At 37.6% G+C, this 26,238-nt stretch overlaps 1 protein-coding gene across 1 annotated transcript in view; it reads right to left on the minus strand.

Moving 5' to 3' along the window:
- Nucleotides 1-4,082: 4,082 nt before the first annotated feature.
- LOC137283336 (neutral ceramidase B-like) overlaps nt 4,083-26,238 on the minus strand; it is a 33,371-nt gene continuing 11,215 nt past the window's right edge. The window contains exons 9-19 of the mRNA XM_067814790.1: nt 18,897-18,998; nt 18,551-18,632; nt 18,059-18,171; nt 17,686-17,780; nt 16,924-16,963; nt 16,242-16,340; nt 12,679-12,774; nt 10,690-10,833; nt 6,835-6,888; nt 6,433-6,518; nt 4,083-5,697 (exon numbers count right to left, since the gene is read on the minus strand). Coding sequence (XP_067670891.1) covers nt 5,514-5,697; nt 6,433-6,518; nt 6,835-6,888; nt 10,690-10,833; nt 12,679-12,774; nt 16,242-16,340; nt 16,924-16,963; nt 17,686-17,780; nt 18,059-18,171; nt 18,551-18,632; nt 18,897-18,998 — 1,095 coding nt within the window. The 3' untranslated portion in view covers nt 4,083-5,513. The remainder of the gene's footprint in view (nt 5,698-6,432; nt 6,519-6,834; nt 6,889-10,689; nt 10,834-12,678; nt 12,775-16,241; nt 16,341-16,923; nt 16,964-17,685; nt 17,781-18,058; nt 18,172-18,550; nt 18,633-18,896; nt 18,999-26,238) is intronic.

A 26,238-nucleotide genomic window follows, 5' to 3' on the forward strand; every position in this document is an offset into this window, starting at 1 on the left:
GATTGATAACGTTATTTAAATTTACGGATACCATATAATAGCAATTCATGCTTGTATGTCGAGGTTTGTTCGATATCGATATTTGATAGTAAAAGGTACGCCAAGGTAAGATATGAAACATTTTAATCAGAATGTAATAGTTAAAATTACCTTTCCCAGTAGCCAAGTCCGCAGAATGAACAGAAGTTAATTTGGACTCATTACAATACACACGTAATATCACGGTAAGTATCGTTATCATAAACATCATTTTTTATACAGTGGGATAATCTTATTCTAGATGTGTTACAGTTGAGAGTTCACGTGCTATATCAATACCCAGGGATTTGCCTCACTCTTAGTGGTGTGATCGATTTCTCTCTTTCTCTGGTAATACGTGTTTATAGATCAGCCATACTGTCACACAGAGAACATTCACCATCAAGAAATGTCAGTTAGCCAGTGACATTATCATCAAAAGCACCAGTGTTGTCACACCAATGGGATTTAGTATATCAACATAACAGGCAAGTCAATTCTCTGGCATTCACTTTCTAAAAGCGGTTTTGTGCCATCACTCACGCTCTCAGTCTGCAACAGCTGCATTGACCTTGCTGGTGATCTCATTCTATTTGCACAAACGATGGAAGTATCTCTCTGAATGAACGCATTCAAGCTTTGATTGATTAACAACAGATGGGTGGTTGTCGGCGGTCAGTAAATAATCGAGTCTGGATCAACAGCATGAGCATCGATCTACACATTAGTGCTACTAGCACAGAATCAAACCCATCGAAACTTTGGGTACAGTGTACTTATTAGACAATGGAGGAATATATAGTCTTCTGTTTTTCAACATTTCCCTATCTTATGGTTGAATATGGTCTTTGTAACATCAGATTTTTGTTTATAATAATTTTGTTCTTTGTTACACACTTGTCCGCAATGACAAGGTTCTGGTGTTACAAGTACACTCTGTAGCTGCAAACATCACTGATTACACTGCATCCAACGTAACTGAGGATCTCACCATCCATGGATGATTCCTCTTCCGTCTGGCTCACAGTCACTGCATTATTTCCTCTTCCGTCTGTCTCACAATCACTGCGTTATTTCCTGTTTCATCGGTCTCACAATCACTGCATTTTTACCTCTTCCGTCTGTCTCACAATCACTGCCTTGTTTCCTCTTCCGCCTGTCTCGCAATCACTGCATTATTTCCTGTTCCGTCTGTCTCACAATCACTGCATTATTTCCTGTTCCGTTGGTCTCACAGTCACTGCATTTTTTCCTTCACTGCATTGTCTCACAATCACTGCATTATTTCCTCTTTCGTCGGTTTCACAATCACTGCATTATTACCTCTTCCGTCTGTCTCGCAATCACTGCCTTGTTTCCTCTTCCGTCTGCCTCACAATCACTGCATTATTTCCTGTTCCGTTGGTCTCACAGTCACTGCATTTTTTCCTTCACTGCATTGTCTCACAATCACTGCATTATTTCCTCTTTCGTCGGTTTCACAATCACTGCATTATTACCTCTTCCGTCTGTCTCGCAATCACTGCCTTGGTTCCTCTTCCGTCTGCCTCACAATCACTGCATTATTTCCTGTTCCGTTGGTCTCACAGTCACTGCATTTTTTCCTTCACTGCATTGTCTCACAATCACTGCATTATTTCCTCTTTCGTCGGTTTCACAATCACTGCCTTGTTACCTCTCCCGCTTGTCTCGCAATCACTGCATTATTTCCTGTTCCGTCTGTCTCACAATCACTGCATTATTTCCTGTTCCGTTGGTCTCACAGTCACTGCATTTTTTCCTTCACTGCATTGTCTCACAATCACTGCATTATTTCCTCTTTCGTCGGTTTCACAATCACTGCATTATTTCCTCTTTCGTCGGTTTCACAATCACTGCCTTGTTTCCTCTTCCGCCTGTCTCGCAATCACTGCATTATTTCCTGTTCCGTCTGTCTCACAATCACTGCATTATTTCCTCTTTCGTCGGTCTCACAGTCACTGCATTATTACCTCTTCCGTCTGTCTCACAATCACTGCCTTGTTTCCTCTTCCGCCTGTCTCACAATCACTGCATTATTTCCTGTTCCTTCTGTCTCACAGTCACTACGTTATTTCCTGTTTGATCGGTCTCACAATCACTGCATTATTTCCTCTTTCGTCGGTCTCACAATCACTGCCTTGTTTCCTGTTTCGTCTATCTCACAATCACTGCATTGTTTCCTGTTTCGTCTGTCTCACAATCACTGCCTTGTTTCCTTTCCGTCTGTCTCACAGTCACTGCATTGTTTCCTCTTTCGTCTATCTCACAATCACTGCATTGTTTCCTTTCCGTCTGTTTCACAATCACTGCCTTGTTTCCTGTTTCGTCTATCTCACAATCACTGCCTTGTTTCCTCTTCCGCCTGTCTCACAGTCACTGCATTATTTCCTGTTCCTTCTGTCTCACAGTCACTACGTTATTTCCTGTTTGATCGGTCTCACAATCACTGCATTATTTCCTCTTTCGTCGGTCTCACAATCACTGCCTTGTTTCCTGTTTCGTCTATCTCACAATCACTGCATTGTATCCTGTTTCGTCTGTCTCACAATCACTGCCTTGTTTCCTTTCCGTCTGTCTCACAGTCACTGCATTGTTTCCTCTTTCGTCTATCTCACAATCACTGCATTGTTTCCTTTCCGTCTGTTTCACAATCACTGCCTTGTTTCCTGTTTCGTCTATCTCACAATCACTGCATTATTACCTCTTCCGTCTGTCTCACAGTCACTGCATTGTTTCCTGTTCCGTCTGTCTCACAATCACTGCCTTGTTTCCTCTTCCGCCTGTCTCACAGTCACTGCATTATTTCCTGTTCCTTCTGTCTCACAGTCACTACGTTATTTCCTGTTTTATCGGTCTCACAATCACTGCATTATTTCCTCTTTCGTCGGTCTCACAATCACCGCATTGTTTCCTTTCCGCCTGTCTCACAATCACTGCATTGTTTCCTGTTCCGTCTGTCTCACAGTCACTGCACTATTCCCCATTCTGCCCAGGTCATTTTTCACAATAAGTCCTAAATGAAGCAAGTCTAGATTTCCCTAAAGTTCTGAGTATGATATCAACTACAATAAAAACCTCACTCACGGGTTACAGAGTAAACACATCCATGGCTAGCTCACCATCTTTACCTGTGTTCGGGATTCCTTGTCAATATTAACTTTTCAAACCTATTTGCAAAGGAGTTCGAGTTGTAGACCTAAATCAGTTTTGGGTCCCAGGTGAAAAAAGAAATGGCCGGATAACTGCAGGCTGCATTTGACAAGGATGGGTCCCTGTGTTTCACACTCTGCTTGTGGAAATCGGGATAGGAATATTTCACATACGCGATATGGAAACCTGATCACAGTAACTCACATGACTGTAAATATTAACTTACATGTTTGTTAGGACTCATAAGCACACACTAGAATGTACCTCTGTACACTCCACTCTTTGTGTTTCTCTATTGTTTCAATGTATCATTTGAGGCTTCAATTTCTACTAACCTTTCTTGTCTGTACCACCATGGAAAAGGGAGGAAGGCTGCCTACAAGGCCGTGCACAGCGTGCTGGTGGTAGGTACTTCTGTTATCATTATCCAGTAAATGTCTACTAAAATGTAAATTGTGTCAGAGTTATCAAATTAAGAGAACCTATCCCTTAAGTACATACCAGAGAGATTGCGGTCTGAATACCATACTTTCTCAAATAAAGGCTGGGCCTGAATTAAACAAGCGGTGTGTGAAGCATGAGGTTAGTGAGGTTGGGAGCTTGTCCTGTGTATAAGGCCTGGCAGGCAGTCTACAACCTTCAATAGGCAAATCTATTATCTGTCTTTGAATCACTGTGTTAACAAGTGCTCTTTATGAACTTTATTTAGCAAACATTCTTGTACATTCTTGACATTCTTGGTCAGGCTGCCAGGCATCCTAACCTATTCACTCTCTCATGACACCAATATAACCCTCTATTTTGCCTGTCACTGCACCATGACAGTTTTAACACTCAGTGTTTGTACAGAAACACTGGTTACGTCTTCAAGTATGAGACAGTAATAACGACAGTTCTAGCGTGTGAAACTTTTTTTTATTGAAATAAACATTCATTATAAATCAACAAAATGTAATTAAATACATCTATCAACATATTAGTAAAATACATAGAGTAACAAAGTAATTAAAATTCATGCATTTACACTCAAGGAATAGAGGTAAAAAATATAGGTGGAAGTTGAAAACCCTTCAAGGCCACAAGCACATCTGTGTAAACTTTCCGTAATGACAGACATAATTCAGCCTTAATCTTATGAAAATAAAAATATAATTTCAAAAGCGATTTCAGAAATTTAGATAGCCTATAACACATAAGCTGCAGCATATCAAAGGACAGATATTCAGTAAAATTCCTGAGAAGTGTAACTGCAAGATCCCGATATCATAATGTTATGTTCTATACCAGACACAACTTTTCCCTCGATGAGAGGCTGGTCACAAGACCCCAATACTGATGTGCATATGCAAACTAATGATGCATTTTCACAAACTGATGGATTCATACAGTTTAGCCCTGCACTCTATGAAGTATCATACACAGCTGCATGGATGAAAGCTCAGTTTTCCAAAGGAACAAGGTTGAGAACATTACAGAACTGGAGCCAACTAATATTAGTTGCAAGATGCAATGAAGGCACATGTTGGTATTACAGCTGGGAAGGTGTTGATGGACATACATATATACTACTGGATCCTTGCTGGCTGCTTGTGTATGTTTGAGATCACCTTGACACACAGGAGAAAAATGGACACTCAGCCTCGTCTCTGTTCATCTCTAGCATAATTCAGCGATGTTTAATATTAGTGTATATAGTGTCAAATACAAGTGGACACTACACTGTGAATAAAACTGTAAAGAGCACACCTTACATCAACCAACGTGATTATATTGTCTCAGGTTGTTTAACATGGGTTCATTTGTTAAGCGTACCAGCTCTATGATCATAAGTGGATCTGTGGGCTTATCAACAATAGTTTGTGTCAGATGCAGAAACTAAAGCAATGTGTAAAACTGCTGAAACTTTCATGAGTAGCTCCGGAACTTTCATAGTTCTCATATACAATGTTATACACATAAATAGGTTTGAGTATGACCCGCCATCTTTTGGGCCGAAAATACATATTTCTGTTGTGCGCGTTGAAAAAATCCACGAGTGGACCATTTGGAATGCCTAAGAAAATACATCGATTCTGTTGATCAATGTCTTTATACAACAAATTCTTATCAGAATACCAAAGTAAAAAATTAATGATATATTAATGACATTACGGAACTTGAAGAATTTCATTTGCATTTCTTTCTCTTATTTTGATTTTTGTTGTTACATAATTATCTGTTACTTATAATCTCAAAACAGAAAGGAATCAAGTATGATTGTGTACCACACCTTTTTCATGCAATGTACTAACACATCTACAGAAAAGACAGAAGTGATCACATGTTCATAGAGCCTTGACTTGAAATGAGCTGGATGTTCCCGAGAACGCTGTTATTGTTCCAAGGATGCTCTTGTGATCTCCAAAATGTTTGATGCGGTATGTTCCTGGCTCCTGATTGGCTGGAATATCCCAACTTATCTCAGCTGCACTTTCACCCAGGATGTAATTTGTGTGATGCCAGTAAAACCTGAAACCAGAGAAACATCATGCTGAATCATCAGAATCTAGGGGCGAGCAGTAGAGCACATCAGCTGCAATGCCACAAGCACAGATCAACACATTATTAGGGTACTATTGTGAAATATTTGTTTTACCAATATTGTAATAGCAGTCTATATCTGATTGGAGCTGATACCAGGTGGTACAGAACAGACCCTGTGTAGTGCAGTGTTCTGATATCAGGTAGTACTCTTGACCTTGTGTACTTACACCAGATAGTACAGATTAGACCTTATATACTGACAACAGGTGGTACAGCTTAGACCTTATAAACTGACACCAGGTGGTACAGTGTAGGCGCTGTGTAGTACAGTGTAGTGACACCAGGTGGTAAAGCCTACATTTTGTGTACTGAACCTGTGTAGTGCTGTGTGCTGACATCAGGTGGTTCAGCCGAGACCTTGTGTAGTGCAGTGTAGTCCTGACACCAGGTGGTACAGCCTAGACCTTGTGTAGTGCTGTCTCCTGACACCAGGTGGTGACATGTAACACTCTTTCTCCTGTGTCTATTGTGTAGCTGGTGCACTAAACAGGGTCTAGGATATGCCGCCCGGTGTCACTAGACAGCACTAAACAGGGTCTAGGCTGTACCACCTGCAACCATATGTACTACTTTGTCTTTAACAAGAAGACTGATTTTGCACCTACAGTATGACTCAGCAAACAATATCACTAGGACTGGTCTCAAGGATCAGTTGGTCACCTGGTGTGTCGGCTGGAATCGGTGAATACAACATCCCATTCTGTTGCTGACAGCTGTTTCTCCACGGTCAGGAAAGTCTCATCTCTCTGAAAGGCAAATACATAGTTACTCTCTCACCCCGGAGGCATGTTTTGTTACAATTCAAGTGTAGATTATTATGTAAAGTTATCAGCATAGCATTTCTCTTTGCAGGTCACTTATTTTAAATTTTATACTTGTCACTTTCAACAGAATGGATGTTTGTTTGTAGCACATAGGGATTATGAAATCTGCAACAAGTATGAATTAAGTCGAGGTTAACTTGAAAGTGCAACATAAGAGTAAATTCTGAAAAAATTATATGTTATTTCTGAATGAATTCATTAGTTGATCACTGATAAGAAAAGGGTGATAATGTTTTACCTTTAGACCATTTCTTGGATCACCACTTACGAAGGATGCTCTCACTGTTGAGTTCTGTCAAAGACATATTCAGCACAGGTTGTACAAGCTAAGAATTTTACATGACAAAACATTAGTAAAATCTCATAGAGTTGACTTGAAGATTTATACACGACTATCAAGTAATAATTCTATGATCTTTCAACAAAATAAATGCACAGAAATAATTCCAACTGTTTACTTGTTCTACCAAACCAATGTTAGGCAAACCTGTAGAGGTTTCCAATTTTTTTTAAGAGAATCATCCTTGGGGTACATATATGCATTTTCTGCTACTGAAAATGTCATGTACAGTTGTATGAATGTTTAAATAAAATATTGTACAATAAACAAAAAAGTCTTTTCTGTTCATTATACAGCCCTTCACCACATGGCGTCATCCGTGTGCCACGCATGCACAGCCAACCAGGTAAGCATCCAAGCCTGTATCATCATTCCTTCTGCTGAATTGGCCCTACCCCAAGGATGATTCTCTTGGAAGAATTGCAAACATCTACAGGTTTGTCTAATTCTTCTTCATAGAGACCGTTCTTGAGGTACATATATGCATTAACTCAGACTCCACTCCAAAATACCAGAGGCTAGGGAGGAGGGAATTCTTATACAGTACGTAATAAAATATCGAGCATAACTGTAAAAAATTAACTTACTCAATAACACCCACCTGTGACCTGACCCAAAACTTCCACAAGAGGCATTATGGGAGGGAAACCACAGGGAGCAATGTACTGACAGCCGACCTCAGAAGTAATGCAAACATAAAACCCCGCCCACATAGTGAATCAAATAGAGAGCACCGGAAGGGGAATACCAAACTCACAAACGACATAGTAACTCTTATGAGAATTGAAAGTCGTGGGAAATAGCCTCAGTTAGAGTTGTGACAATACGCCCATGCCACGATACGATACGCATCACGATACTGGTAGTCCAATACATACGATACGATACCTATCACAATATTTTGTCCTTGCATACAGAAAAATAAAAGTACTGGAAATAATGTGCTCTTATGTTATCATTTCAGGGAAGGTATTCTTCTCCCCCCAAAAATAAAACACGTCATCATGAAAGACATTTTATTAAAAATGTTTAGCATGTGTCAGTAAAGTAGTGTTTTCCCAAAAAATGGAACAGCAGGGATCAACATTGGCACAACTGGCTTTTTTTGGCACAGATAACAAAATAAATTTGTGAAAATTATATCAGTCGGAGCATGTCCATGGCAATATTTTCCACGAAAATCTAAATAGAAGGGGAGATGGTGTTTTCGTAGACTGCTAAGTATGTAAGTATCTTGTTGAATTGATACACGACAATCGTATCGATGTATCGTATCATGCAGCTCTTGAATCGTGATAACTTGATTATCGATTAATCGTCACAACTCTAGCCTCAGTGGATATGGCACTTACATAAACAATTAACAACAGCATCAACTGTCCAGATAACCAAGACTCACTCACTCAGGGTGGCAGGACACTGTCCACTGGATCGAACAGATCGACCAAAGCTTGCTCGATCAGAGGAATGTGTATTGAGCTGACAGTGCCTGATGAAAGTGCTTGGCCTGCTCCAAATAGTGGCAGAGCAAATCTCTTCAATGGGTAGTGCCAATGCAAAAGCCTTTGAAGAGGCTACTGCCTTGACTGAGTGAGCCTTCAACCCCTCAGGGGGAGGCTTGCCCTTAGCCTGATACGCAGCTCAAATGACCGAAACTAGCCAGTGAGATATTGACTGTTTAGACGCCGGCAACCAGGCCTCCCTCCACTGTAACAGCAGAACAGATGAGTAGCCGCATGGATCCCTTGTATTCATTTGATATAGACCTAGAGGGTCTTGCTGACATCCAGTGGGTGAGTACTTGTTGCAGAGGTCCCCAGTGTAGAAAGCTGGGTAAGAGTAAGAAGTTCGATAGGAGCTGTCACATGGAAAGTGTGAAAGATCTTCGGACGGTTAGTATCCGCGAGGCAAATACTGACACGGTCGGGATGGAACACAGTCAGCGCTGGTACATAGCATGTAAATCGCCAACCTTTCACCCAGAGGTTACCGTCACCTGAAATATGGCCTTCCAAGTGGAAATAGCCGATAGACGTGACAAAGAATGACCGAACAGCCAATCAAGCACATCTGACAAATCTCAAGGTGGGCTGGTAAGCCTGACCGCAGGGAGAACCCGATCCATGCCAGCCAAGAAGTGTTGTACAAGAGGGTGCTGCCTCAGAGGAGCACTACCGATAGAGGTGTGAAAAGTGGAAATAGCGGTCAAGTATCCGAGAATGGTCGTAGCCGCCAAACCTTCTTCCAACTGACACAGCTAATAGCAGAGCAGTATTATTTGGTTTTGTTTTTTTTCAAACAAAAGCATGTACTCAAACACATACAAAAGTTCCAAAAGCACGCAACATGACATAATTGGTAACATAATGCAATATTTCAACACATGGCACGCTAACTTCCTGCCATGGAATAGCAATATGTGCGTAACCCACAGGAACTACAGCGTAAAAAAAATACAAGTAAGTCACATAAAATGAGATGCAACCAAGTGCAAATGCAATATAACGTTCTCTAAGATCGAATAAAATCACACATACAGTATTGGAAGACTCAGACATTCGACAAATGAAGTTAATAAGCTAAGCACTACTGAATGTCTGAACTGTGTGAGTGACAGCAGAAGGAATGATGATATATAGATGCTTACCTATGGGTGACTCCATGTGGTGAGTGGCCATATAATGAACAAAATTGACTTTTTGTTTATTGTACAATATTTTCATAAAACACTGATACAACTGTCATGACATTTTCAGTAGCAGAAAATGCATATATGTACCCCAAGGGCGATCTCTATGAAGAAGAATCAATGTGCCGATTATCAGGAAGACAGACAACTCTTAATCAAACATATTGATGCAGTTGATATGAAAGCTTCCTAGTCATTGGTTTGATGTGTATCAACAGCCAAGCAGATTGTGTATTTCTTGATAAATAATAACAACAGTAAACACTTTTGAGGATTTTGAGAAGCAAAAGAACACAATTCATCCAATTCATTGAACCAAATATGATTATTCTTTTTGCTATTTATTCCTGTATTCATTATTTCAAGAATATTTTAATGTAACAATTATCTCAAGTCCTCTAATGTATCACAGAGTCACACAGAGTAACAATTATCTTGAGTCCTCCAATGTATCACAGAGCCACACAGAGTAACAATTATCTTGAGTCCTCTAATGTATCACAGAGCCACACAGAGTAACAATTACCTCAAGTCCTCTAATGTATCACGGAGCCACAGTGTAACAATTATCTCAAGTCCTCTAATGTATCACAGAGCCACACAGAGTAACAATTATCTCAAGTCCTCTAATGTATCACAGAGCCACACAGAGTAACAATTATCTCGAGTCCTCTAATGTATCACAGAGCCACACAGAGTAACAATTATCTCCAGTCCTCTAATGTATCACAGAGCCACACAGTGCAACACTGTGATTTAGACAAAGAAAACATTGAAACTATAGGTGGAGAAATAGCTTCTGCACGTTCACATAAACATGACATGGGATAGACAATGATTCCATGCATTACTCCTTTCACAAAATCCCAGATTGTTTCCCTTGAGCACTAAAACAAATTCCTTTTATTTCCCACCTGCATCAACACATTAAAAAAATATTGCACATAAACATAATTGGTGTGGCCTAATGGATTTTGTTTAGGTGAAAAACATGTTAGTCAAGTGATAAACAGTTAATGCCAAATGATACAAGTGACTGAGAACATACCAGCATGTTCACCCACCTGACTGTACTCCGGCTGAACGTCAACAACCACATCACCATATGTCTTGCCAATTGGGGCACTGTCAAAGATGACTGGCGGCAGGAAGGACAGTTGACGGTTGAGCAGATTTTGAGGGGTTGGGCCAGGTGGGGAGGGTGTGCCCTGAATGGAAGATTCATGCTAAGAGTGAAACATTCATCATCATAAACACTTCACTCTGACAGTGTTTTAAGGATTTGCCAACATACATTACCATGTTGAGTGTTCGAGGTAAAGATGGTGTATCCATGAATATACACAGTTTAATTGAATGCTACACTGTAATGCTTTAGTTGCACTGAACCATGTATCCATTATCACCTTAGTTCATAACAATAGTAATTCACGATTATGCATCAAGTGTACCTGTCTAAGTTCATGATTCTATACTCTCCCCATTCTAATCACAGTTTTTAGTCCTAGTGTTTCAGGACTACATGACTCCTACAAACCCTTGTTATCTTTGCTCATACATATTCACACCGAAGACACAGGTTTAATTCAACACATGGGAACAATGTGTGAAGTACAATTCCCACCATCACATAGCTGGAATATTGCTTAAAGCAGCGTAAAACCAAAATCAGTGATTAGTTTGACAGTTCTAGTTTTTCATGATTACACGTCAAGTCCCAGTTCATATACTGAGTCAAAAAAGAAACTTCACATTCTTTCTTCAGGGCACTATAAAAGAACAAGACATGGTAAGATGGTTAAATTGTTATTATTTGATTGCTGAGATCTGTGTGATGTACTCGATACACTGACAGTACCACAATCAGTTCCATCAGGCTATGCTGCCATTCCAAAACATGGGTATACAGAATGTCAAGTCACAAGAACAAACATTCAAAATTTCTCAGTTCAATATTTTGTATGGCCGCCTCCCGCATTCACCACTGCCAAACACCGTCTCCTTGTCGACTACCTGATGCTAGTGAACATGTGGTTGGGGATTCTGCGCCATTGCTCTTGCAAGGCAGGGCCAAGTTCCTGCAAATTCTGACGTTGGTTCCTAAGACCACGAAGCCTTCTCCCAAGTGCATACTGGATTATGGTCAGGGGACCTCAATGGTCAGTCCATGATGTTGATTCCAGCGTTTTGAAGGAAATTTTGTGTCAACATCATGGTATGTGGCCGAGCATTATCAACTGCTGGAACTGTAGATCTGGGCCATGAGCCGCCATGAAAGGAATGAGTTCAGGGGTGAGCACCTGGTCACAGTAAGCAGCAGCTGTGAGGTTTCCACGGATGACCAGTGTAGCCTGATGGAACTGATTGTGGTACTGTCAGTGTATCGAGTACATCACACAGATCTCAGCAATCAAATAATAAGAATTTAACCATCTTACCATGTCTTGTTCTTTTATAGTGCCCTGAAGAAAGAATATGACGTTTCTTTTTATATGTACTGGGATATATGAACTGGGACTTGATGTGTAATCATGAAAAACTAGAACTGTCAAATTAATGAGTGACTACACGTGCAAAACCTGATTTGGCCCCAACGTCAATTGCACAACAAATGGATGGGTTTGAGAGGGTTTTGCTAACATTCATCTAGATTCGAAAGATAGGGATCCCATTTCGGATACATAGGTGTATCATCAGGGAAAAATTATTCATTACTCTTAAAAATTACATTTTGTGAAGTTTCTTTTTCGACTCAGTATAGTCGTTCATAGCTGGGAGTTTGTGTTGATACATCAAGTCTTCCCTCCTTATATACCAGTATCATTTATTCATGATCATACATAAAGTGTATCTTTCTCATCCTAGTTTATATCAGTTATTCATTTACATTACCAACTTCAAGTGAACTAAAATGGCAGTTGTTTGGTGCTGGTACTTAGTCCCAGTAACACTTACAGACCCAAGGCTCTTCAGACCTGCCAGGTAAGGATGGTAACACACACAACTCTCTGTATGCAACAAGAAGACATCTTGTGTTGAAAACAGAAACTCACTTTGGCCATATCTTGTGCTAGTCCAACAAAGCTCTGTATGTATGCCTGAAGAGTGTTGGGTCCGAATATAGTTGATGCTCCCTCGTAGCGTTGGATCTGCAACACAGGATGTCAACAGAGTCACACTCACTTGTGTCATGCTACTCTGATTAAGCAGCACTTGTCCTGACTCAACTATAGCCTGTCAACACAACTCTTGGGACACCACATTTGTCAAATATCGTCCCGACCACATGCCATTAACGTATATCCCCTTTCAGAAAAAAAAGTTTTAACTTTGTTGGTTATTTGGGGAAACGTTACTTTAGTATCTATCATTACAATTTCTGTTTGTTTTGGTGTCAAGACATGGGGTGTTGTTGCAGTAAACGTAACAGCCTATGGGTTAGGACCCTGGTTCATCAGTACAAGTGACTTGGAAGGACAGAGTTATTCTTATGGTAATTTCCTCATAGAAAACCAAACTATCTCAGTACAAAAACTTACACTGCAAACAGATTCCTTTTGGTTGTATCACAAATAACAAAAAATTGGGAAATCACACAAAATGGGAATTGATGTAGTAGTGTTATGTACATTAGTTTTTCAGACTTATATACTCTCTTGATTGCTCTGATGTATTTTGACTAATGTTGCATCATTATCAGTTGAGTACCTGCCTCACCTTTAAATGTAATGAAATTATTGAAAAAGTTACACCAGTTTAGTTGATGTCATGACTTGTTTTATGTATTTAGCAAACTAGAGAAAGACAACATTGGTTTGTTTGCATATATCTCACTCTAAAAAAAATCTTGTATACATGGTGTACTACGCTAAATGTGTCAAATTCTAATGTGAATTGTTTTAACAAATAAACACTATCAAAGGATAAAAGTAACTGTTAGTTGTCATCTTCGTATGATATGAAGCTGAACAAGGCAATATGAAGCTGACAAAATTAGTTTGGTAAAAAAAATATAGAAAGAAAATATTTCAGCAGCAGAATAGGATTACTGTGTTTACTGTTCTTTTTTCTTTCTTCTTTCTGACTGTCTGCATATTCTTATCTGTATCATTGTTTTCATCATAGCTAAGAGAAGATGTGAGAAATGTTGACAATAAAGTTGTCCAAGTGCCATGCAGCATGGAAAATTTACAATGCACTCAATTTTGGGAAAGTCTTCATCAGAACTTGTGCTTTGCTTGAGGTGATAGAGGATGGCAACAAGAAACAGGAAATTCACACTCAAATGGCCTTTGTCCACGATATTGGTTCCACCTCCTGATAGAATACACTGCCTATGCATGTATGCAAATACAAGTTACATCCCAGAAACAGGCCCATCACCTATGAGGTTTCATGTGATCTCGCGTGAACAGTTTGTTGACATGTGATCATCCAGCAGCAAAATATGTATAGTATTCCCAGAAATTATTGAGAATCATGTTGCGTCATGTAACTCATTACGTTTATTAACTTCTGGCGTTTTACTTACATAAACATGTTAAAACATCATCCTTTTAAAGTCTCAGTCTTGTTTTAGTACTTTGTTAGACCTCCTCGCTCAGCAATGCATGCCTGAATACACCTAGGCACACTACCCATCAAAGTTTGTAGGTAATCGTGTGACAGGGTATCCCAATATTGGACCACCTCGGCCTTCATATCTTCAATATTTCTCAGTCCCTTTTGGTTTATTCTGTCCTTCATGACTCCCAACACATTCTCAATTGGGTTTAGGTCTGGGCTGTAACTGGGCCAGTCTAAAACTTGAACATTTTCGACCGACAACCACTGTTTTGTGTAGCGCGCAGTGTGTTTTGGGTCATTATCATGCTGGAAAATCCTATCATCTTCATACAATGTTTGTGCTGTCGTAAGAAGGTGACCATTTAGAATGTCAACGTATCTTTCTATTGTCAAGTTTCCCGTGAAAACACACAATGGCGTCACTCCGCGAGCCGATATGCCACCCCACATGTGAAACTTCGGGCTATGTTTTGGTCGCTGGTAGATAGGTTTGACAGTATCTTTGGTCCAAATTTTCACACAATTAGGGAAAAGCCAACAGAACTTTCATCCGAAAAGAAAACATTATCCCAATCTTGATTTTCATGAGCCCGACACCAGTTTAAACGTTTTTCCTTTTGTGCATCTTTCATCAACGGCGAGGGAATTTGTCACCCAATTAAGTCTCTGTAATTCCTGCCTAACTGTTTCATTGCATACCTGAGGACTTCCTCTGCTAATCATTTCATTTCTGATGTTCTCAACACTTTTCAATTTGCCCCTACTCACAATCTGCCCAAGTCTTCGCCGATCCACAACACTGAATTTCCTAGGCCGACCTGCCCCTGCTTTGTGCTCTATCCCGGTTCCTGTTTGAATATTCTTAAAAGTTCTGTATACTGTAGACAGAGGAATACCATGTCTACAAGCTAACACTTTAGCATCAGCCTCACCCCTTTCAAAATCACCTAGAATGAGCTTTCTTTTCTCTCTTGCTGTAAATTCTGCCATGTCAACACAGGAAGCCGTCTGCTCAGACAAGGGAGATAACTCTTGACGTAATGAGCTGTCTTCTAAGCCTTCAAGAGTTGTCTCCCTTATTTAGTATGCTTAGTGCATAGTGAAAGCCCTTTTTCCAATCTTAGCATCATTAGAAAAAAAAACAAAGATTTTCTCAATAATTTCTGGGAACACTGTATATGCATCCTTTTTCCTTTCAAGTACAATTCTGTCTGAGCGTGAATAGACACAATATGACAGTTATTGTTATGAATAATGCAAGTTATAAATATTGGAGGGGCACATGAGACACTTAGGAGATAAAGCTCCTGTGTTTATAACTGTGTAGTTTCTGTTAGTTCAACTGTACACTAGATACCCCTGTCGCCTCTGATTCCAAACTGGAGTCATGGACATGTCAATGGAATATCAATCCTAAAAAGATTTGTAAGAATGTTATGAATAATATTTTTAAAAACACTTTTCATGATGCTTTACTTCACGTTTATTATTGTTTGTTTCAATGAGGAAATTACTGAATATATGGGAAAAAGTCCTATAATCATTATCATTAGTATGAAAAAGATATACTCTCTTTCATCATCATCATCATCATCATCTCATCATCAACGCAGAAAGAGTTATGGCCCTTGATTTCATAATCATCGTCAAAACACCTAGTATCACACCATATTTCAGAAGCCTGTAAATATTGTTTGTACTATTGACCTGGCATCTATTTAGAGGCTGGGCTTCTATTCTTTCCTACATAATTTAGCTATTATAAATGGATAGATATGGGGGCTATTCAAAGGATTCAGTACAGAAAAGACAACCTCTTTTTTAACAATCATCATCAAAGTCAAAGTAGAATACATTTTAGAAGGACACAGTGCATTATTTCATTACATAAACTTGTATGCCTGTGAACTCAATGCCTCAAGAAATATGGGCACTCTATCCTTCATCAAGCTCACCAATCACTGACTTTCAAGGCAGCATCCGTCTAACCCTAAATTGTATTTATTAATTGAATTTGAAAACTAAAAATGCATTTGACAAAACTGCCAACCTGATATTCCTCAAACGTAGTTACGTAATCAGAATAGGTGTTGCACAGTCCAGCGATGACGGGCACTGTGTCTTGAGGGAAGCCACTGGAAACCAGAGCCTGAAGGAGAAGGTACAAAATGAAGCATGATGCTGATCCTAAAGTCTCAGTCAGTCGAATCTCAATGTCAAGTCTCAAATCTCAATGTCAAGTCTCAGTGAGTCAAATCTCAATGTCAAGTCTCAGTGAGTCAAATCTCAATGTCAAGTCTCAGTGAGTCAAATCTCAATGTCAATGTCAAGTCTCAGTGAGTCAAATCTTAATGTCAAGTCTCAGTGAGTCAAATCTTAATGTCAAGTCTCAGTGTGTCGAATCTCTCAGTGCACAAGTATTAACAACCGAGAACAATGTCAACATAGGTCATTGCCTAACCTTCTTGACCTTCCTCATCATCTTCTGTCTCTACCAGCAACTGAATATAATGTTGAGCTAATACATTCTGCATTCTGGTTGAAGGGTTTGTCCCAATTAAGATTTTGTACTGGAGCCTTCTGGCGTATTCTGTGACCCGTAATGTCCCAAACAAGCTGTGGCACCTCCACACTATCATTGAACCCCACTATCCACTACCAACTATCAAAGATTGGTACTTGCTCCAGCACCATACAGTGGTGCACGCCAACATGCCAGTCTGAAGACTTACCTCTGCGACAGCATCTCTTGTCCTACGCCCTGCCATTGTACTGAAAGACACAAGCAACACACCACATTTATCAACATCTACCACACACAGCAAACTTGTATTAATCATGCATATTAAACAATTGAGACAAATTGCTTTGCATTTAGCAGGGTACATTGTTCTGCAATGTAACAGTAAAGATGCAATAAGACTTCTAAAACTGTGAGTGAGGTTAGTTTTATGCCATTTTTTTGGCAATATTCCAGCAATATCACAGTGAGGAGCACCAGAATTGTACCCATTTGGGAAAATGACCCCGGTCTTTGTAGTGATGAGCAAATGCTTTAACCACTAGGCTACCCAACTGCTCCCCAACACGTAAAGACATGAATATAAGATATCATCATGAAAGTATAGTTTGCCATAAATAACATGCATTACACTTCACAAACTGAATCTTATATCACAAACTGAACCACATTTCACAAACCTCAATCACTTGTTACAAATCTGATATACATTACACGTCACAAACCTAAATCACCCATCACTAACGGAATCCTTTTTAGCTAACAGAACCATCTGTCACCAAGTGAATCACCCATCACTAACCGAATCCCTTTTTGCTAACAGAACTGTCTGTCACCAAGCGAATCATCTAACACTAACTGAACCACTTGTTGATAACAGAACCACTTGTCACCATCCGTATCACCTGTAACTAGCTGAAGCACAAGTCACTAACTGAATCATATGACCCAAACCTAATCAGGTGTTACAAACCTGAATTCTGCTGGTACACCAATGATCACAAGCTGGCCAACTCGAAGCATCTGAATGTCAACAATTGCTGGTTGCCACGGATATGGCCGATTCATCTGTTGCAGCATTTGACACATAAAAGACATATGTCACACAAAATATTCAACTAATATATACTTGCAAATCATAAATCGATGATAATGACAAGACCACAATAATAACTGTAATATTTCATATCTCTTGCTTACTTCAAACACATGGCAAAATTTCTGAATCATTGTACCAGTTGACAGAAAACATATTTGTACAACTATATATTTGCACCAATGGCAGCATGAAAATATAACTGTAACTGTTGACACTTCCTGGCATTCAAGGCACTGTATGAGCTCACCTCGCCTGTATCAAACAGAATTGGTTTCGGGGCATGGCAAGCAGTTTGTTCTGGAGAAGGCTTTTTGATGAAATTTCGTACAAAGTCCCAGAAGGGGTTAGGTGATATTGTACCTGCAAACATATTAAAACAGATAAACAGGTATTACAACATGTTCCTATTTACATTTTACAAAGCAAATTTTTGAGCTACCAATATCTGAGATGAAATGCTGATGGAGGAACATACAGACAGCATCATTCTTTTGAACAGCATCAACTTTCTTGATAAATACTTATTTGTAGTCTTTTCCAAAATGCAAAATGACGGATAAAAATCTGAAACAAAATGAAAGTACACTGCAAAAAAATAATACTGTGCTCTAGGCATTTTGAAAGGTTAATTCATTCATTCAGTGGCAGGCTGTTAGTGAGGAAGCATGCAGACAACAATCTCTTAGAAACTAACAGTCCATCTTCATTTCTTTAGCTTGATTATGCAAGTGTGGCTCACCCTGTTTAAAGTCAAACATTCCAGGTCCATCAGTGGTCCCTGCTGCAAAACTGTACCCCATTGCTGGCTTGCAGGTCTTCACCTGGTGCAGTAGGGGTGAATAATGTCACAGATGTATTCTGGGATGAGTGAGTGTGTCACTCATAATTTATCATTTTATAGCAACAGGGTTAAGAGGATGCATAGCACTGCATCCTGTGTGCAATGAATGTACATCACTAAAAGTAATAAATGTCATGGAAATCAAGTAATCCATGCCAGAGGTCAACAACTTGGACCTACCATCTTGAATTACTTTTGTTTGGAAAACCTGACCCAGATAGTACCTGATCAACCTGATACTCACAATAGTACCATTGACTTCCACAGCTACATCTGTCATGTCAACATATGAGTGCCGAAAATCTACAGGGCCTGAAAGCATGGTGGTTGCAGTGTGGTACAGCTCCTGGACAAACACATCATCTGTATCATTTATCAGTCACAGTCATGTCAGAGAATCACTATCTCATTCAGATATCTTACTTTAAACCAAACAAAACAGCCCTGCAATTTGGAAGGCTCAACAAAATCTTTCAGCTGGACAGAACATCAATTGCAAAACATATACCAGTACTACTGGATAAATCATGATATCCAACGCAACAGAATCTCAATATCTTGCTCTGTTCGATTGTAAATAGGGCTGTAACAACTGACTGCATATCCAAAATTCAATGACATCAATACTACATCAATACTGTTGTACATACCTGGTGCCATCAGTTGACCCACTATAACTTACACACAGATTTACATACTTGTCCAACCTGCTTTTCACCTTAATATACATGATGTAGGTGATGTTGTACAAGTAGATGTGATGTAAGTTTATTAAAATGAGTGTAGCAAAGCACATACATCACTTCTTTTTTGGACAGACAGATGAGAACAAACAACATCTTCATCGAGGTGATTCACTACTGCCTTACATGAGTCATGGCATCATTGAAATTAATATAACATAAACATTTATATATAATATCACTTCTACATGTATAGCATGTTATGAGAGTGTATTTTCCGTGATTTGAGTTCTTATTAATTATTATTGCAGTAGTTGTATTTGGGTCACAATATTTAAGGTTTTAGTGTTAGTTGTTATTAATTATTATTGCAGTAGTTGTGATTGGGTCACAATATTTAAGGTTTTAGTGTTAGTTGTTATTAATTATTATTGCAGTAGTTGTGTTTGGGTCACAATATTTAAGGTTTTAGTGTTAGTTGTTATTAATTATTATTGCAGTAGTTGTGTTTGGGTCACAATATTTAAGGTTTTAGTGTTAGTTGTTATCAATTATTATTGCAGTAGTTGTGATTGGGTCACAATATTTAAGGTTTTAGTGTTAGTTGTTATTAATTATCATTGCAGTAGTTGTGATTGGGTCACAATATTTAAGGTTTTAGTGTTAGTTGTTATTAATTATTATTGCAGTAGTTGTGATTGGGTCACAATATTTAAGGTTTTAGTGTTAGTTGTTATTAATTATCATTGCAGTAGTTGTGTTTGGGTCACAATATTTAAGGTTTTAGTGTTAGTTGTTATTAGTTATCATTGCAGTAGTTGTGATTGGGTCACAATATTTAAGGTTTTAGTGTTAGTTGTTATTAATTATCATTGCAGTAGTTGTGTTTGGGTCACAATATTTAAGGTTTTAGTGTTAGTTGTTATTAATTATTATTGCAGTAGTTGTGATTGGGTCACAATATTTAAGGTTTTAGTGTTAGTTGTTATTAATTATCATTGCAGTAGTTGTGTTTGGGTCACAATATTTAAGGTTTTAGCGTTAGTTGTTATTAATTATTATTGCAGTAGTTGTGATTGGGTCACAATATTTAAGGTTTTAGTGTTAGTTGTTATTAATTATCATTGCAGTAGTTGTGATTGGGTCACAATATTTAAGGTTTTAGTGTTAGTTGTTATTAATTATTATTGCAGTAGTTGTGATTGGGTCACAATATTTAAGGTTTAAGTGTTAGTTGTTATTAATTATCATTGCAGTAGTTGTGATTGGGTCACAATATTTAAGGTTTTAGTGTTAGTTGTTATTAATTATCATTGCAGTAGTTGTGATTGGGTCACAATATTTAAGGTTTTAGTGTTAGTTGTTATTAATTATCATTGCAGTAGTTGTGTTTGGGTCACAATATTTAAGGTTTTAGTGTTAGTTGTTATTAATTATCATTGCAGTAGTTGTAATTGGGTCACAATATTTAAGGTTTCAGTGTTAGTTGTTATTAATTATCATTGCAGTAGTTGTAATTGGGTCACAATATTTAAGGTTTCAGTGTTAGTTGTTATTAATTATCATTGCAGTAGTTGTGATTGGGTCACAATATTTAAGGGTTTAGTGTTAGTTGTTATTAATTATCATTGCAGTAGTTGTGATTGGGTCACAATATTTAAGGGTTTAGTGTTAGTTGTTATTAATTATCATTGCAGTAGTTGTGATTGGGTCACAATATTTAAGGTTTTAGTGTTAGTTGTTATTAATTATCATTGCAGTAGTTGTGATTGGGTCACAATATTTAAGGTTTTAGTGTTAGTTGTTATTATTTATCATTGCAGTAGTTGTGATTGGGTCACAATATTTAAGGTTTTAGTGTTAGTTGTTATTAATTATCATTGCAGTAGTTGTGATTGGGTCACAATATTTAAGGTTTTAGTGTTAGTTGTTATTAATTATCATTGCAGTAGTTGTGATTGGGTCACAATATTTAAGGTTTTAGTGTTAGTTGTTATTAATTATCATTGCAGTAGTTGTGTTTGGGTCACAATATTTAAGGTTTTAGTGTTAGTTGTTATTAATTATTATTGCAGTAGTTGTGATTGGGTCACAATATTTAAGGTTTTAGTGTTAGTTGTTATTAATTATCATTGCAGTAGTTGTGATTGGGTCACAATATTTAAGGTTTTAGTGTTAGTTTTTATTAATTATTATTGCAGTAGTTGTGATTGGGTCACAATATTTAAGGTTTAAGTGTTAGTTGTTATTAATTATCATTGCAGTAGTTGTGATTGGGTCACAATATTTAAGGTTTTAGTGTTAGTTGTTATTAATTATCATTGCAGTAGTTGTGATTGGGTCACAATATTTAAGGTTTTAGTGTTAGTTGTTATTAATTATCATTGCAGTAGTTGTGATTGGGTCACAATATTTAAGGGTTTAGTGTTAGTTGTTATTAATTATCATTGCAGTAGTTGTGTTTGGGTCACAATATTTAAGGGTTTAGTGTTAGTTGTTATTAATTATCATTGCAGTAGTTGTGATTGGGTCACAATATTTAAGGTTTTAGTGTTAGTTGTTATTAATTATCATTGCAGTAGTTGTGATTGGGTCACAATATTTAAGGGTTTAGTGTTAGTTGTTATTAATTATCATTGCAGTAGTTGTGATTGGGTCACAATATTTAAGGTTTTAGTGTTAGTTGTTATTAATTATCATTGCAGTAGTTGTGATTGGGTCACAATATTTAAGGTTTTAGTGTTAGTTGTTATTATTTATCATTGCAGTAGTTGTGATTGGGTCACAATATTTAAGGTTTTAGTGTTAGTTGTTATTAATTATCATTGCAGTAGTTGTGATTGGGTCACAATATTTAAGGTTTTAGTGTTAGTTGTTATTAATTATCATTGCAGTAGTTGTGATTGGGTCACAATATTTAAGGTTTTAGTGTTAGTTGTTATTAATTATCATTGCAGTAGTTGTGATTGGGTCAAAATATTTAAGGTTTTAGTGTTAGTTGTTATTAGTTATCATTGCAGTAGTTGTGATTGGGTCACAATATTTAAGGTTTTAGTGTTAGTTGTTATTAGTTATCATTGCAGTAGTTGTGATTGGGTCACAATATTTAAGGTTTTAGTGTTAGTTGTTATTAATTATCATTGCAGTAGTTGTGATTGGGTCACAATATTTAAGGTTTTAGTGTTAGTTGTTATTAATTATCATTGCAGTAGTTGTGATTGGGTCACAATATTTAAGGTTTTAGTGTTAGTTGTTATTAATTATCATTGCAGTAGTTGTGATTGGGTCACAATATTTAAGGTTTTAGTGTTAGTTGTTATTAATTATCATTGCAGTAGTTGTGATTGGGTCACAATATTTAAGGTTTTAGTGTTAGTTGTTATTAATTATCATTGCAGTAGTTGTGATTGGGTCACAATATTTAAGGTTTTAGTGTTAGTTGTTATTAATTATCATTGCAGTAGTTGTGATTGGGTCACAATATTTAAGGTTTTAGTGTTAGTTGTTATTAATTATCATTGCAGTAGTTGTGATTGGGTCACAATATTTAAGGTTTTAGTGTTAGTTGTTATTAATTATCATTGCAGTAGTTGTGATTGGGTCACAATATTTAAGGTTTTAGTGTTAGTTGTTATTAATTATCATTGCAGTAGTTGTGATTGGGTCACAATATTTAAGGTTTTAGTGTTAGTTGTTATTAATTATCATTGCAGTAGTTGTGATTGGGTCACAATATTTAAGGTTTTAGTGTTAGTTGTTATTAATTATCATTGCAGTAGTTGTGATTGGGTCACAATATTTAAGGTTTTAGTGTTAGTTGTTATTAATTATCATTGCAGTAGTTGTGATTGGGTCACAATATTTAAGGTTTTAGTGTTAGTTGTTATTAATTATCATTGCAGTAGTTGTGTTTGGGTCACAATATTTAAGGGTTTAGTGTTAGTTGTTATTAATTATCATTGCAGTAGTTGTGATTGGGTCACAATATTTAAGGTTTTAGTGTTAGTTGTTATTAATTATCATTGCAGTAGTTGTGATTGGGTCACAATATTTAAGGTTTTAGTGTTAGTTGTTATTAATTATCATTGCAGTAGTTGTGATTGGGTCACAATATTTAAGGTTTTAGTGTTAGTTGTTATTAATTATCATTGCAGTAGTTGTGTTTGGGTCACAATATTTAAGGTTTTAGTGTTAGTTGTTATTAATTATCATTGCAGTAGTTGTGATTGGGTCACAATATTTAAGGTTTTAGTGTTAGTTGTTATTAATTATCATTGCAGTAGTTGTGTTTGGGTCACAATATTTAAGGTTTTAGTGTTAGTTGTTATTAATTATCATTGCAGTAGTTGTAATTGGGTCACAATATTTAAGGTTTTAGTGTTAGTTGTTATTAATTATCATTGCAGTAGTTGTGTTTGGGTCACAATATTTAAGGTTTTAGTGTTAGTTGTTATTAATTATCATTGCAGTAGTTGTGATTGGGTCACAATATTTAAGGTTTTAGTGTTAGTTGTTATGGGTCACATTTCCTACAGAGAATTATTTAAGCGTCACGCCTCTCAGGCAGTACTGTGGAGGTATCTGCACTGGCTTTCTATTTGCTGACTTCCCAGAGACTATTCTAGAGCAGTTCACATTAAAGGCAATAGTCGTATGTGCTCGAATTTCAGGAAATGACTGAATGTACATATAAATGCTAGTTGCCGTGTTATTGATGGACACGGACACAGACTCAGACACATTCACTGGAGCAGCACCATCAATCTCCGCCAATGCTTGATCTACAAAAACTGCTGCCTGGTTGCTCGCTGTGTTACATTCTGCATAACTGTTTCTCACTCTCGCACTAAGACTTTGGTGAGTTTGCTTTATATTTTGTGACCCACTGCCTCAGATTTTGTCTCATTTGTATTGTATTTGAAATTGGTATTGTGAAATTGACTTGTGACTTTGTGTAACTTGCTCGCTTTGCTTAATAATACAACATTTTAATATTTTAGACTTGTCTTTGTTCTGTTTTGCTGGTTCACTGGGGATTTCTTACTACTTTTGTCACGGCAAATTCTTAACCGTAATAAGCAATACACATACATCACCTCTACCTGTACAGCAATACACTTACATCACTTCTACCTGTACAGCAATACACTTACATCACATCTACCTGTACAGCAATACACTTACATCACATCTACCTGTACAGCAATACACTTACATCACTTCTACCTGTACAGTAATACACATACATCACATCTACCTGTATAGCAATACACTTACATCACATCTACCTGTACAGTAATACACTTACATCACTTCTACCTGTACAGCAATACACTTGGATCACTTCTACCAGTACTGTAATACACTTACATCACATCTACCTGTACAGCAAAACACTTACATCACATCTACCTGTACAGTAATACACTTACATCACTTCTACCTGTACAGCAATACACTTACACCACTTCTACCTGTACAGCAATACACTTACATCACATCTACCTGTACAGTAATACACTTACATCACTTCTACCTGTATAGCAATACACTTACATCACTTCTACCTGTATAGCAATACACTTACATCACATCTACCTGTACAGTAATACACTTACATCACTTCTACCTGTACAGTAATACACATACATCACATCTACCTGTATAGCAATACACTTACATCACTTCTACCTGTATAGCAATACACTTACATCACTTCTACCTGTACAGTAATACACTTACATCACTTCTACCTGTACAGCAAAACACTTACACCACTTCTACCTGTACAGCAATACACTTACATCACATCTACCTGTACAGTAATACACTTACATCACTTCTACCTGTACAGCAATACACTTGCATCACTTCTACCAGTACTGTAATACACTTACATCACATCTACCTGTACAGCAAAACACTTACATCACTTCTACCTGTACAGTAATACACTTACATCACTTCTACCTGTACAGTAATACACTTACATCACTTCTACCTGTACAGCAATACACTTACATCACCTCTACCTGTACAGCAATACACTTACATCACATCTACCTGTACAGTAATACACTTACATCACTTTTACCTGTATAGCAATACACTTACATCACTTCTACCTGTATAGCAATACACTTACATCACATCTACCTGTACAGTAATACACTTACATCACTTCTACCAGTACAGTAATACACATACATCACATCTACCTGTATAGCAATACACTTACACCACTTCTACCTGTATAGCAATACACTTACATCACATCTACCTGTACAGTAATACACTTACATCACTTTTACCTGTATAGCAATACACTTACATCACTTCTACCTGTACAGCAATACACTTACATCACTTCTACCTGTACAGTAATACACTTACATCACTTCTACCTGTACAGCAAAACACTTACACCACTTCTACCTGTACAGCAATGCACTTACATCACTTCTACCTGTACAGTAATACACTTACATCACATCTACCTGTACAGTAATACACTTACATCACATCTACCTGTACAGTAATACACTTACATCACATCTACCTGTACAGCAATACACTTACATCACATCTACCTGTACAGTAATACACTTACATCACTTCTACCTGTACAGCAATACACTTGGATCACTTCTACCAGTACTGTAATACACTTACATCACATCTACCTGTACAGCAAAACACTTACATCACTTCTACCTGTACAGTAATACACTTACATCACCTCTACCAGTACAGTAATACACTTACATCACATCTACCTGTACAGCAAAACACTTACATCACTTCTACCTGTACAGTAATACACTTACATCACTTCTACCTGTACAGCAATACACTTACATCACTTCTACCAGTACAGTAATACACTTACATCACATCTACCTG

The sequence above is a fragment of the Haliotis asinina genome, chromosome 5 (genome assembly GCF_037392515.1).
Source record: "Haliotis asinina isolate JCU_RB_2024 chromosome 5, JCU_Hal_asi_v2, whole genome shotgun sequence".
NCBI classification, from domain to species: Eukaryota; Metazoa; Mollusca; class Gastropoda; order Lepetellida; family Haliotidae; genus Haliotis; species Haliotis asinina.